Genomic DNA, 15,868 nt, shown 5'->3' with positions numbered 1-15,868 from the left:
TATCCCGCAGCGCAAAGGTCCTGCGAGAGAGAAGATAGGGACTTTGTAGGATTGGCTGACACGGTCATGGAGAGCTATTGATACCGACCGGGCTCCATCCCCCTCGGTCGAGCGGAGCCTATGGTCGATGTATCAATAGGGGGAAAAAGGAGTGCATTCATGATCGACACTGGTGCTGAACATTCGGTGGTGACTGACCTAGTTGCTCCTCCATCTGGAAGAACTATTACCGTAATAGGAGCAACTGGAAGAAGTGCTGCAAAACCGGTTCTTAAAAGTCGACTCTGTACATTGGGAGGCCACGTAGTAAAACATCAATTCCTTTACATGCCTGAATGTCCAGTCCAATTGCTGGGACGTGATATGCTATCCAAATTGCAAGCGCAGATTACGTTCCTACCAAACGGAACAACATCTTTAAAGTTTAATGGACCTTCAGGTATTATGACATTATCCGTACCAAAGGAAGAAGAGTGGCGACTTTATACAGCGTTGACTAGCCAAAACCCTAAGAGTGATGAATCCTTATTCAACATACCAGGAGTTTGGGCAGAGAACAACCCACCAGGACTGGCCCGCAATATTCCACCCATTCGAATTGAACTAAAGCTTGGGGTTTATCCAGTGAGCCTACGGCAATATCACATCCCGCAGAAGGCTAAGAAAAATATTCAATCTTATCTGGATAAGTTCATACGGTATGGTATCCTAAAATTCTGTACTTCCCCCTGGAACACCCCATTGCTGCCTGTTCAAAAGCCCGGTACAGATGAGTATCGTCCTGTGCAGGACTTGAGAGCAGTCAATGATGCGGTTGTTAGTATACACCCAGTTGTGCCCAATCCGTATAACCTGCTTGCTTCAATTCCGGGTGGGGCTACCTATTTTACAGTCTTAGACCTCAAAGATGCCTTCTTTTGCCTCCGAATTGCCGCAGAAAGCCAATTTATCTTCGCTTTCCAATGGGAAAATGCTGTAACGGGCTCGAAACGCCAGATGACTTGGACAAGACTGCCCCAAGGGTTTAAAAACTCACCGAAACTATTTGGTTCAGCTCTGAGTCAAGATCTACTGGATTTCAAGTCCATCCCAGGAGAGTGTGTACTATTACAGTATGTAGACGACTTGTTGATAGCCGCAGTTACAAGAGAAATATGTCAGCAAGCAACACACGATCTACTACACATTCTCTGGAAGGCAGGATACAAGGTGTCTAGGAAGAAGGCTCAGTTGTGTCTGCCAACTGTCAAATATCTGGGATTCCATATCTCTGAAGGTCAAAGAATAATGGGGCCAGAGAGAAAAGAAGCTGTGTGCCAAATACCAACACCCAAGAATAGAAGACAAGTGCGAGAATTCTTGGGGGCAGCAGGCTTCTGTAGGATATTGATTCCCAGTTATGCGATATTGGCGAAACCTCTGTATACAGCTATCAAGGGTACAGAACACGACTCCTTCCTATGGACTCAAGAACAGCAAACGGCATTTGAAGATGTGAAGAGGGCTTTGATGAGTGCCCCAGCATTAGGTCTACCTGATCACACACGACCATTCTACCTGTATGTACACGAGCAAAGAAGAATGGCTGTGGGAGTATTGACACAGTACTTGGGATCATGGCAAAGACATGTTGCCTACATGTCTAAGCAACTGGACGCAGTGGCCAGCGGTCTTCCACCTTGTCTAAGAGCCGTAGCTGCAGCCGCCCTACTGGTAGCCGAAGCTGATAAACTCACTCTGGGTCAAGAACTTTATGTATGAGTTCCACATGCAGTACAGACATTGTTGGATTACAAAGGAAATCATTGGTTTAGTAACAGCCATATGACCAAGTATCAAGCAATGTTGTGTGAAAACCCAAGAGTGCATTTAGAGACTGTAAATGCCTTAAATCCAGCTACCCTTCTGCCGCAACCTACTGAAAGTCAACACGATTGTTTGGAAGTGATGGATGAAGTATTTTCAAGTAGACCAGATCTTCGTGATTTTCCCATCCAGAACCCCGATGTCCAATATTATACAGACAGCAGTAGTTATGTGAAAGAAGGGATTCACTATGCAGGATATGCAGTAACAACGATAGATAAGGTGATAGAAGCTCGGCCACTGTCAAAAGGAACATCAGCACAAAAGGCAGAATTGATAGCACTGACACGAGCGTTACAATTGGCTGAAGGTTTAAGAGTGAACATCTACACGGACTCCAAGTATGCGTTTTTAACCACTCATGCCCACGGAGCTTTGTATAAAGAAAGAGGACTATTGAATTCAGAGGGCAAAGAAATCAAGTACGCAGCTGAAATACTACAACTATTGGAAGCAGTATGGGAACCGAAAGAAGTCGGTATTATACATTGTCGAGCGCATCTGAGAGGAGATGGTGATGTAACCAAAGGAAATTGGATGGCATATAGTGTAGCTAAGCGTGCCGCTGAATCAGGAAGACAGGAATATGTGGAACATATAGCTGCTCTTATTCCAACTCCACTGTCTCAATGGACTCCGGTTTATACAGCTCAAGAAGAGGAGTGGTTAAAGACTGAACCTGGAAAGTATTTGGAGAACAAATGGTATCAGTTAGAAGATGGGAGAATAGTCATTCCAGCATCACTAGCGGTAGAAATCGTCCCAAACTATCATAACGGGACGCATTCTGGAAGAGATAGTACAGAAGAATCTCTCAGAAAACATTTCTACATACCAAGATTGTCCAACTTAACTCAAGCCATTGTACGAAGATGTGTAACGTGTGCTAAAAATAATGCAAGGCAAGGACCAGTAAAGCCACCAGGAGTTCAGTATATGGGGGGACTCCCTATGTCCGATCTACAAATTGACTGACTATACAGTAATGCCTAAATCTGGTGGACATCGCTACCTACTAGTAGTTGTGTGCACCTATTCAGGCTGGGTAGAAGCATGTCCTACTCGTACAGAGAAAGCAGGAGTTGAGAGATTCCTGCTACGAGAAATAATACCCCGATATGGACTACCCTGCTCTATAGGATCGGACAATGGTCCAGCTTTTGTTCATCAGTGCCTACAACAACTGACTCATATGCTTGGTATAAAGTGGAGACTTCATACGGCATATAGACCTCAGAGTTCTGGTAAAGTAGAGAGAATGAATAGAACTATTAAGAATCAGTTGGCAAAGATGTGTCAGGAAACCCAACTTAAGTGGAACGTCCTTTTGCCTATAGCTCTTTTGCGAATTCGCAGTACACCTACCAGAAGGATGGGTTTCTCTCCTTTTAAAATCATGTATGGGCGTCCACCTCCCGTACTTGGTAACTTAAGGGGGGATTTGAGTCAGTTGGGAGAAGGAATTACCCGGCAGCAGGTTGTAGAGTTGGGTAAGACTATGGAGGAGGTACAGAAATGGGTACAAGATAGATTACCTGTGAATATTTATCCCCCTGTTCATAGTTACCACCCAGGAGACCAAGTGTGGATTAAAGAGTGGAATAATTTACCGTTAGGGCCCAAGTGGAGAGGTCCTTATGTTGTTCTTTTGTCTACCCCTACAGCGATAAAAGTGGCTGAAGTGACTCCGTGGATTCATCACTCCAGGGTTAAACCAGCAGCGGTAGATTCTTGGCAAGCTACACCAGATCCAGAGAATCCCTGCAAGATCCGGTTAAAGCGCACGACTCAGTCGGAGTGACGAGGAAACTTGTGGATTACAAATTTTATTGTTTCAGAGATTGGTAAGTGAGTATTTAGATGGCCATAATAAAGCCTGTCCGCTCACCAACGTGTAATTAAAAAGCCAGGAAAGTCTCGAAGGGACGAGCAGAACTCGAGCAGAACTCCATTCCCTGCAGCCCTTACATCCTGGAAGCTGAGGTGCCATCGCACGGACGAAGACTGAGGATGCAGCCGACGAAAGATGTATTTGTGATAATGTTTATTTATATGTATTTTTATATTCAGGAAGGTAGAGGTACCGACACTCCTAGCTGTGAGGTATGCATTAAGACTACAAGAACAGGTAACCATATTTCCCAGACCCTAATTTGGCATTTGCAATATGAATGTAAAGGTGATGTGTCCAGGTGTAGATAATTAAATGTAGAGTATAGTGTATGCCATTTAGGGATAGGAGAACCTAAGTGCTTCAATCCAGAGTATCAACCCCGTACAATTTGGTTGACTCTCAGGAATGGAGATTCTCAGGGGACCCTAATAAATAAAACAGTGTTAGAATCCGTACATTCTTCGGGTGTTCTGCTATTTGATGCATGTAAAGCAATATCAAGTGGTAGAAAGCCGTGGAATGTATGTGGGGATCTTAGATGGGAGAGAACGTATGGGTCTAATGATAAATATATATGTCCCAGTAGTAAAAATAAGTATGTGAGTCCTAGATGCCCAAATAGGGATTATAATTTTTGCCCATATTGGTCTTGTGTGGGGTGGGCAACTTGGGGACAGACAGCAGACAAGGACATGATTGTGACTAAGTTGCCTACCAATCCATACTGTAAGTCTATGGAATGCAATCCAGTCCATATTCTTATAAATAATCCTGACCAATTCTTAGATAGATATGGTAACTTATTTGGGTTTCAAATATATGGGACGGGTTTAGACCCTGGGACAGTATTGTTTATAGGGATAGAGACCGATACGGTAACCTCCCAAACTCATCAGGTATTCCATTCGTTTTATGAAGAGATGAGTATAGATAATAAGATCCCCCATAACGCTAAAAACCTGTTCATATATTTAGCTGAAAGTATTGCCGGTAGTCTTAATGTAACCAACTGCTATGTGTGTGGAGGTACTAACATGGGAGATCAATGGCCTTGGGAAGCAAAGGAGGTAATGTCCGGTTCTGAGGCAGTTGAACAATTAATATCCTCACAAGCCGATTATCAGATGAGTGTTAGAGGTAAATCTGAGTGGAGATTAAAGACCTCCATCATAGGTTATGTTTGCATAGCAAGGAAAGGAATGATGTTTAATACTTCTGTAGGAGAGTTAACTTGTCTAGGGCAAAAAGCTTATGATGATGATACAAAGAATACAACTTGGTGGTCGGCTTCAAATGTCTCAGAACCATCTAACCCGTTTGCAAGATATGCCAATTTAAAGGACATATGGTTTGATTTATCTATCACATTTAGTTGGAAAGCCCCAGCAAATTTGTACTGGATCTGTGGTAAGAAGGCCTATTCGGAGTTGCCACAGGACTGGGAAGGGGCATGTGTGTTGGGTATGCTCAAACCATCCTTCTTCTTGTTACCTATTGAAACAGGTGAGACTTTGGGTGTTAAAGTGTATGATGTGAATCATAGGAAGAAAAGGGGACCCATAGAGATAGGCGCCTGGGAAGTTGATGAATGGCCTCCCCAGCGTATTATAGATTATTATGGGCCAGCCACGTGGGCAGAGGATGGTACTTTCGGGTATAGGACCCCAATTTATATGCTCAACCGCATTATAAGATTACAGGCGGTGGTTGAGATAATTACTAATGAGACCTCACAAGCGCTCAATCTTCTAGCGAAGCATAATACCAGGATGAGGACAGCAGTGTACCAAAATAGATTAGCCTTGGATTACCTATTGGCAGTAGAGGGAGGTGTATGTGGGAAGTTTAATCTGAGCAATTGCTGTCTTCAAATAGATGACGAAGGGCAAGCAATAGCTGAGCTTACTAGCCATATGGTTAAACTAGCGCATGTGCCTACTCAGGTATGGAAAGGGTACAATCCAAGTAGTTGGTTTGGTAACTGGTATGAGCAGTTTGGAGGGCTTAAGGCATTGGTAGGCGGAGTCATACTGATTTTAATGCTGTGTCTACTCCTGCCATGTCTTATTCCTTTGGTAGTTAGGTCTGTGCAGAGCCTGATAGAAAATATAGCAGAAAGGAAGGCTGCAGCACAGATAATGGCCATATATAAGTATGAGGCTCTAAATCAGGGAGAACCAATGCAGGAAGAGGAGTGTTGAGGGATTCACATCATAAGAAAAGTCTGGTCTGGTTCATGGTAACCTGAGGTGTATGCAAACCAAGGTTAAGTGATGCCTCAAGTAATTGTGAAATATCAAGAGGCATCAAAGGGGGGAATGTGGTGGAATCTCGGTAAAAATAAATTTAGTAGGCCGAGATTACCACGTGGCATGTGTACGTGCATATGCTGACGTATCGGTCGGTTGGTTGCACGTGGCAAGATACGATCAGTAGTGTACGGAGCATGTGCGAGAATACAGGATGTAGTATTCCCCTCCTCCATTGTGCTGGACAAGCCATGCGGTCGAACAGGAAGTTAATTCTTATTTGTATTGATTGGTTAAGAGAATGTGCGGGTGGAGCTTAATATAGGAGGAGTTATATGCCTATATAAGGAGCCTGCACTATTGTGTTGTATTTTGGTGACATTAGTCCCTCTGAGTCCCGATTGGTGAACCGAATAAAGAATCTCTTCCTTCCTGAAGAAACCTGTGTCCATCTCTCTGTGCTTGGCTTCCGTCAGTTTCTCCGGTATCAGTAGGACAGCAGCAGAACAGCAATGGCAATCCTTTCTCTTCCTTCTGCTGGCAGGATGCAAGAGCTCATTCACACTCCTGCAGAAAGTTCCAGAATCTGCAGGGAGTTGAACATAAAATGACATTCTTCTAATTCTCCTAGCAGAGCAGTAGACCGTCTCCAACTTCTTGTAGTTGCAGTGCATTAGCCTTCCCCTGTTATTATCTCCCTGTCCCAGCAGTAATAGGCCATATAAACAGGTAGGAACACACTTTCTTTATAGCAGACTCAGAGAACATGGCTTCTCCCCTGTCCTCTTCTTCCTGTCATCCTAGCCCCTCCTCCTCACAAGACAGTGCAAAGGGCAAAGTTCAATATCTTAAAACTTAAAGTAAAAACAGTAAAATATAGCAGTCTTTCAAACAAATAAAAAATCACCCGTGAAACAAAGTGATTAAAAAACGTAACATATAGATACACAGCTTCCCAAGGTTATTTCCCAGCTGATAACCGTATGATAGAACTGTATAAGTGATAGGATGTTGATAGTGATAGGAAGTGATAGGTACATTCTGCTGGTGTACCTAAAATAGAGGATAAAACATAGTGCAAATATTGTTTGGTACTCAAAATAATGTACTGGTATATATGCACTCACAAATTCCAAATTGGTAAAGCGTTTTCAAGGTGTCTCCCCACGATGTAGATGGGGGGTACTGTTCAGTGTCCCTCCTCAAGTGATAGCCAATGGGGTATCAGGGTCAGCAAGATGATCAAAATACTCCGACCAAATGAATCACGTGACCCGTATGCGTTCCACACTCGAGAAAAAACATGGCCGCTTTTATTTACACACATTGATGATACTCGAGAATCTAAACGAGAGGGCTGTTAAATATTGCACACAGAATACCAGTAATAATGAGAGTAATAGTAAGCCAGTATATGTTAGATATAGAGGATATATTAATGATTTTATCATTATTACTGGTATTCTGTGTGAAATATTTAACAGCCCTCTCGTTTAGATTCTCGAGTATCATCAATGTGTGTAAATAAAAGCGGATTCCTTTATTATTACGATGGAACGCACGGCCATGTTTTTTCTCGAGTGTGGAACGCATACGGGTCACGTGATAAGAACGTAACGTGTGACGTATGCGGAAATAGTAGAAAATCATATGGGAGGGATTTGAAATCTCCGGCTAAGAAGCTACACCTGAAGAAAGATACCGGGTAACAAATGAAAACTCAGAAGAGAGAAGACACCCACTATTCCACCAATGACTTGAAGGGATTAGCCCTATATAAGATTGTATGTGGTAGCGTTTTTTAGGATGCCTTGTCAGCCATTGTACATGTCATTGCTGTTTTTACTGAAAGAAGTCCCTGAGGAAGTCCTTTTGCATAAGGACGAAACGTGTAGGACCGGTGACCTGTTTATATTTATATTTGTTTTTATTTTTGTACACCTCCTGATTTTATGAGTGAATAAATTGCCTTGGAAGTATTAATTTGGTCGGAGTATTTTGATCATCTTGCTGACCCTGAAACCCCATTGGCTATCACTTGAGGAGGGACACTGAACAGTACCCCCCATCTACATCATGGGGAGGCACCTTGAAAACGCTTTACCAATTTGGAATTTCTGAGTGCATATATACCAGTACATTATTTTGAGTACCAAACAATATTTGTACTATGTTTCCTCTATTTTAGGTACACCAGCAGAATCCCTAAAACATCCTATCACTTATACAAATATAGCAGTCTGTTACATCCTCCCCTCTGTAGAATCCTTGCCTTGCACTGGCAAGAGCAGTCCATCTGGTTTATAACCGTTTAACAAGATGGTACAATACAATCTAATACAGGGAAATTCTATCACTCAATATTTCAGTCAAAGTATGCAATACATTGATTAACTTAGTGCACGTGTGGGGGTTCTGAGAATATGTGGGTTCCCCAATGTTGTCATAGGTCAAGAATCTTGGGGCCCTCCGATTTCTTCTGCCTCTACCAAGGTTGCTCGGTGGTTGTCCACTAATTTCTTCATTACAGGGTCTTTCGCCCACACCATTGGGAAGGGATCTGGTAGACAGAGGTCCAGATCTTCGTATAGAGTTAGAGTCCCTAACTGGTGAATGAGGGACAAAGCTGGGACTTTCAGGATTCAATCCAGATGAGGGTGAAGAAGGAGAAGGAGCAGAGGTAGAAGGGACCAACTGTGTTTCCGGCGCTGTCCGCCAGTCTCTGTTAGGGCTGAAACCTGTAGCTTCTTCTTTATCATTAGTTGGTGAAATCCCGCTGGGACCTTCTCCAGGGTTGTCTTCTGATAGGGGACATAACAGGGATTAAACTGATTTGAATAGTGCTACTTAACACACCTTATAATAACGCAGAGAGAGGCAATGCAAAGAGAGAAGAGTCTGAAGAAGAGGAGTCAGAGGAGGAAGGTGGCTTTGAGGAGGTGGAAGACCAAACACAGCAGGCGTCCCAGGGGGCTTGTTGTCACCTTTCGGGGACCCTTGGTGTTGTACGTGGCTGGGTGGAGGAAGAGACCTTCAATGACATCAGTGAGGACAAGGAACGGGACATGGCTAGCTTGGTATCCAACCTTGTGCAAATGGGGAGTTTGCGTTTGTGCAAATGGACTGTTTGCGGTGCGTTAAACGGGGAGTTTGGTCTGTCACTGTGAAGCGGGCATAACCCTTACACTACCTGATCGATACAACATCATACCTGATGTTTTAAAGCACGTTATTCCAAACAATTTAGGAATGTTAGGTGATTTATGCCCTTTATGGATTAAAACCAGACTCTGCATCAACTATGTAATTTTCCATGGGAGTTTTGCCATGGATCCCCCTCCGGCATGCCACAGTCCAGGTGTTAGTCCTCTTGAAACAACTTTTCCATCACTATTGTGGCCAGAAAGAGTCTCTGTGGGTTTTAAAATTCGCCTGCCTACTGAAGTCTATGGCGGTTCGCCCGTTCGCGAACATTTGCGGAAGTTCGCGTTCGCCGTTCGCGAACCAAACATTCGCGACATCACTACTCCTGTGCAAACAATAACTCATTGTTCTACAATATTTACATTGTTAAGTGCATTCTGTAAGTTGGATACAAGAATTTTAGGAGAGAGTGCAGGTAACTTTTTCTTTGGTTTTTACTGTCTGTATTTGGGCTGATGTGTACTGTGGTCGTTTCTGCCGCCCAGGAGTGATGGGAGTGAACTCAGGACTTATTTTTTGTTTTTGGATACAAGAATTGTTTGCATGCCAGCCTTTCCTCTGCAGTTCTTGCACAGTAGAGAAGAATACTGTGAATAAACTACACCTTTTGTTTCGTTAACTTTGATTTTCCCTTTTTGGTAGATAAAACTACCGAACACCGACCACCCCCCTGGCTCATTAACGACAAAGCAAACTGCAAATTAAGGGCTCTCCCTGTGTGGCTACTGTTCGTATGGCAGAATGCCACGTGCTGGATAAAATGGCGGCCAGCTTGTCGCACAAAAAGAGGCAGCGGGACTTGGTCGTCGAGTGTCTGGAACTAAAATAGGACACTCGACTTCCCAAACGCCGATAAGTAGGTTTGTTCCCACGAACTAGGGGAACAAATGCTACCCATGAGCGAGGGAAACAGTTTGTGGATTAATTCAGTTTTAGATCTCCCCCAAATAGACCGACCGCTACCCCTGAAACTAGGGAACTGTTTTGGGCATAAGACTTTGTGTGCAGCCGGTCAAAATATGACTTCCATGCAAATCCCGAGCCCCGAACCGATCTGGGTGATATTTTTATATATTGGACCCCCAGAACGGGGCCTCAGGGGATGTGACTGTTGGGGGGGGGGGCGGGGGTCCATGTGTTTTGGGGGTACTTTTTGGGTGTTATTAATATGTATGTTTTTGTGCCTGGATATAATTGAGTTTAGAACAGTTCCTGACTCAATTATCTCACAGGCACAGGGGAGGGATTATCTTGTTTTGTGTGGGAGTATCTTGAGCCTGAGAGCCAATGTAGTTACAGTGTAGTCTACACAATGTAGTCCCCTCTCAGGTCCAGTGGGGAATGCCCCTGGAATATGTCACAGTAAACCCCTCGCATTGGGACTTGCATATAAACCGTCCAGTTGGCCTGAATAAATTCACTCCTGTTGTACCCTTCATCTAGTTTAGGCTGATGTTTGAGTATATGTCTGATTGCTGGGGATATCTACTTGGATGCTGTATTTTTTTCTGGAGATCGTTCGAATCAACACCTGAAGCGAAAACGAATGGGTATCTGAAATACCAGCTTTCGTAACAAATACCTTTTGGTCAAATTATACTTTTTATTTCTATTTTTTTTAGGGACTAGGACAGCACAATGTAGAAATTTTGTTTTTTTTAAAGCCTCTGTTAAGTGTGCTTCAGCAGCGTACAATATAGAACTTAGATTTTATTGACGTTGACGGATGATCAGGGTAAATCATTTGAAAGCACATACAATGCTCTTTAAATTGAGTTTTAAAATGATGAATTGAGCCTACAGATCTCTTAGCTCAAAGGATAATAAAAGGTTAAATCTAAGGTCAAAGTATAACTATCCAGTAACATTAGAACTGATTTACAGAAAAAAGGAATGGTGTGCCCCAAGGTAAAAAAAAAATGTATTCAGTTTGATATTGAGTATTCAGTGAGTGATACTCCTGCTCCTCCCAACACCAGGATAATATTTTAGGAACATATTTTGTATCAGTTCCCAAATAATATATTAAGATCAAGCATGATTAATAACATTACTTTTATCTATAGCCTTCCTTAACTTTAATTTGTAAGTTCACTTATCCATATTGTATACCACCATACACTTTCTTACTTGAGATTTTGCTAATTTGATAACTGTGTAAAAGAAAAGATATATCAAAATATCAGAACTATATATATATAAATATATATATATATATATATATATATATATATATATATATATATATATATATATATATCGTTAATACATTGCTAAACACAAATACACACACCAGTCAAGCCATAAGACTAACTTTTCCCACAGAAATCTCACTTTAACAGTGCTCTCACTACTGCAAGGGATTCTAGGTAGGCGTATGCAAATGAGCTCAACAAAGAAGGATCCAGGAAGGATCTCTTATAGCTATCTGAGGAGTGGCCAGTGAGGTTATCATTAGGCTGTAATGTAAAAACAGCTTTTTCTCTGAAAATACAGTGTTTACAGCAAAAAGCCTGAAGGTAATGATTCTACTCACCAGAACAAATGCAATAAGCTGTAGTTGTTCTGGTGACTATATTGTACCTTTAAAGTCACTGATATAATAATCCAGGGGTAATGGTCCAGGGAATAGTTGTTATGGAACATCTACTTTCCTTCTTTCAATATTATAACATTTGTTCTTCATAAGCTCATGTTTCTCCTTGTCAGAGTAAAAAGAAACAAGAAATGGAGAGAGAGAGAGTTATTGGAAAATCGGGTAGTGAACTGAAAAACATTAAGACAGGAAGGAGATATAGTGTATAACATATAGATAGTGCAGATGATTCAGAAGACTTTCAAAAGCAACAGAGCACTTATTTTATTAAAGTTAGAAACACAACATAACAGCTAACTGAAGTACAACTCTGTAACAGCACATATGTTATGTTGGTACCTGTGCTATTCCTTTAATGATTTGAAATGTTCTTAATTTCAGATGTCAGATCATACAGAAGTTATGCAAAGTATAAAAAAGTACCCTGGTGTACGCTATCCAGTTCTTACACCAAATATACAAGGATTTAATTCTGCAGTAAGTATAGTAAGATTTTATCACACTTAGTAATTGTGTCTTTACATTTACTCATATGTTGGAGGTTGTTTTTTAAATCTACTAATAAATGATCATGCCCCATTTTTCCCTAAAAAAATATTGCATGTGTTCCATGTCTAACAAGTCCACATTTTGCCCTTTTTTGGATGTGCTAGAAATTATTTCACACACTACAATTGGATTTCAGTTGGTGAGTTTTTGTAGTTGTCCAGCATTTGTCATTTATACCACTTAGAATGCTAAAGTAATGGATGACTTGGAATTGTAATTCATGATAGATAAAGAATATCCCTGTGATTGCTCTTTTGATTTGTTACCTGGAAATCAATAAATTCTCAGACGATATAATGATGTATATTAAATATGTAGATTCCAACATAAGATACTGTTTTTTGTAGTAAGTTGAGATGTCTGTATTACCATATATTCTCTATAATGACCCTTATTACTTTACCACCTTTGTATATATCACCCCCCAGTCCCAACCAGTGCTCCTCATGCTCCTCCCCTCATGCAGCGGCTTGAACGCCGGCGGCTGCAAGTCAGAGTATTTTAAGGCTCCTAGTTAATCCCTTAGTCCCTGATCATTGGGAACGTGTGTGTGTGCGTGTGTGTGTGTGATGTCACAATGTCAGATGTCGGCTGCTGCAAGTTAGAGCCGTTAAACATGTTGGGGATTGGCTCTAATCACTTTTGCCTTGTGTCCTTTAGGTGACACACACCTTTAACTCCAGGTAGAATTTATTCCTCAAAAGAAAGAGAAAGAAAACAGGGAAAACTCGCCCTGGTGCTGAAATCCTCAATACAATATTACAGCAACTTAAACACATAGGTGAAGATTGCTTCTCACCTGAAAGAGAGCCTGTGACCTGGCTCAGAGTAAATCAGCATATGAGTCCTTTTAGGGATGACTCCTTCCCTCTTTAGTAGGATGGAAGATGCACCAAATATGTATTCCAAATAAAAAATACTATTTATTACATAGAGCTTAAAATCAAATGATGCATACAATATAAGGTGAATCCGATACGCGTTTCGCCGGTTCCGTCCGGCTTTCTCAATCGGTATCTTCCATCCTGTTCACTTCCTGGTTATAAACCCCACCTTCCGCCCTGATTGGTGGCCGGAAATCGAATGCCATCCAATCACGGGCGTCCATGCGAGGGAGGGTAAAGTGCTCCAGCTGTATTATTTTATCCCTCAATGCTGACGTCATCACGCACGCATGTATGATCGCGCGGACGGCGTCACTTCCGGGAATGTGAAAGGGCAGCATTTCCCCCATTCGTCTTAAAGACCCAATCCTTTTTTTCAAAACAGTGGGCATCACTTCCGGTCTCCCAGATCACTCCTTCAGTCTGTTATAGAAGTCCATGCGTCCATTTTAGGTGATGGCAAAAGTCCTGGAAAACCGGAAAGGCCATCCATAGCAATGTATACACTCTTCAATCCTAAGATAAATATGCTCATATTTGAGCATTTGAGATATAGACAATAAACAAATAAAGTGCATCAGTGGATTGTAAATATACAGAAGAAAATATATATATATACACATAGAGGGGAACATATGTGTTACTAGAAATTAAAAATATGGTACACAAGTGTTAATGATGTTTTATAAGCCACCAAAAATCATATATAGATGATACAATAAAAATATCATTAAAATATCATTAAAATATCACTATAAAAAATATAAAAATATTGCAAGTTTATAATTAGTGTATATATAAAAAATAAATAAATTATATATTTACATTTTTTTATCGTGTGGTGTATAATCACTACGTTTTGCACAGAGTGCACTATATTTTTTCTCTATTTCTCTAATAGATTATGTACCCTTTATACTCTGAAGGATTTCCTGTGGAGTAAGTTTATATAATTTAGCGCTACACACTTTCACTATTTCATACTGGTTATGTAAATTAGTGTATAATTTCACATTGAATCACGACAGGATTGGAGAGTTCCTGTTTTTTTATGTGTGAGCTGCTGCAGTATAAGAGCACTTGTTATAATTTATGTTAAGCGCCTGACAACACAGAACACTTTGTTATATTATCAACCTTTAAACGTGTGTGTGTGTGTGTGTGTGTGTTGTCACACATGCAAGTTTCAATGTCACATGCTCCAGTGTAGCTAATCCTAGAGTTTCTAAGGTTAAAAACGTTTTTGATCATTTCTCAGTGTCCTACTGTGGTTTCCATTGTGGTTATCCAAAAGCACATTTATAGTATTGACTGAGATAATCTTTGCAGAATACTGGGTCCCCCTAAAACAGTAATATTACTGGTATTGATGGAAATAGACTAGTATTGTGCTTTGATATCTCCCAAGTCTACTGGCCTGCATTATCTGCCTGACGATCGTGAAAAAGGTCCAGATTTGTTCTCAATATATTAACAAGTAACAATGCATGCATGTTCTGAGATACAATGCTTAGTAGATATTACTAGAACCCTTGCATACTAACAATGTGAGACCTCAAGGAAATGTATGACCATAGCATTATGGATTTTACAGATATTAGATTAGCATGTAGCAATAAATTGTATTAGCTGTCCAAGGGGTAAAAACAAATAAATCCAAGTTTCTATTATTATCTGAGTAAATAATTAAACCAACATGCAGTTCTGCAATGGGAATTAGCTGGTAATCAATATAGCGTGGTTTATTTTAGATTTGTGTTATCTTTATGTTTAGTTTTTCTCATTAGGATACTAAGATACCCTAGGAATGATACCACCTGCCATTGGTTTTATGGAATCTGGCATATTCAAGATCAGCTCAGAGGAAAGGCACACGCTATAGTATTTTAGAATTACAGGTTTTATTTCTGGCAGAGCAGAGTGGAGAGGCAGTCTTGGAAAGAGACAAAATTTTAGGAAATGGACAGTTATCTATTATGAGAGAATACAGGCAGTTAAGGGTATATTCCAAGAATTCAGGACAGAGGTAAGGGGGAAGATTAATGTGTATGTCAATATTATATAGATCCTCGTGAAATCCAATAAGCTAAAAGATTTTCCAAAAGACGTAGTACTAAAAGAAAACTGAAAAGATTGATAGCTGATCTTCTGGGAATGGTTATAATAAAGGGACATTGGAAGAGGTATAATGAGAAAATGACAAAAAGGAGGATGTTGTTATTACACTCAATGTTGCAAAGGATTTAAAGAAGATCACGTGATCAAGTGTCAAAAGCAGTAGAAAGAGATTGACGATAATTAAAAGAGGAATGGTTATTGGAGAAGGAGTAAATCATTAGTAACTGCGGTTAAAATTGTTTTAGTAGAGTGCATAGAGAGGAAACCAGGAGGGACAATTATAATTTAAAATGTTAGTTAGAAAAGGTTTATACAATATGCAGTTTTGAGATAAAGGGGAGAATCAGAATGGATAATGAGAGGGGGAATGTAATCAAGGGAGCAGGTGATGGGTACCTCTTTTCTGTTGTCAAAATTGCAAATTGAAGTTAGGCAAATTCTGGTGAGATACCTGTTAATAAAAACAACATTGCAATATACCTTTGAAAATAAAGACATTCACATAAAA

General features: G+C 40.8%; 1 protein-coding gene across 3 annotated transcripts in view; it reads left to right on the top strand.

The window, feature by feature from the left end:
* The window catches only part of HMGCLL1 (3-hydroxy-3-methylglutaryl-CoA lyase like 1), a 122,959-nt gene that overhangs the window by 34,668 nt on the left and 72,423 nt on the right, over positions 1-15,868 (top strand). For all 3 annotated transcript variants that reach the window (XM_063442938.1, XM_063442939.1, XM_063442940.1), the window contains exon 5: positions 12,191-12,286. In XM_063442938.1, the coding sequence (XP_063299008.1) occupies positions 12,191-12,286 (96 nt within the window). The remainder of the gene's footprint in view (positions 1-12,190; positions 12,287-15,868) is intronic.

Source organism: Pelobates fuscus, chromosome 2 (genome assembly GCF_036172605.1).
Source record: "Pelobates fuscus isolate aPelFus1 chromosome 2, aPelFus1.pri, whole genome shotgun sequence".
In the NCBI taxonomy this organism is placed as follows: Eukaryota; Metazoa; Chordata; class Amphibia; order Anura; family Pelobatidae; genus Pelobates; species Pelobates fuscus.
The sequence above is the reverse complement of the archived record's forward strand: the minus strand, read 5'-3'. Positions and strand labels throughout refer to the sequence as shown.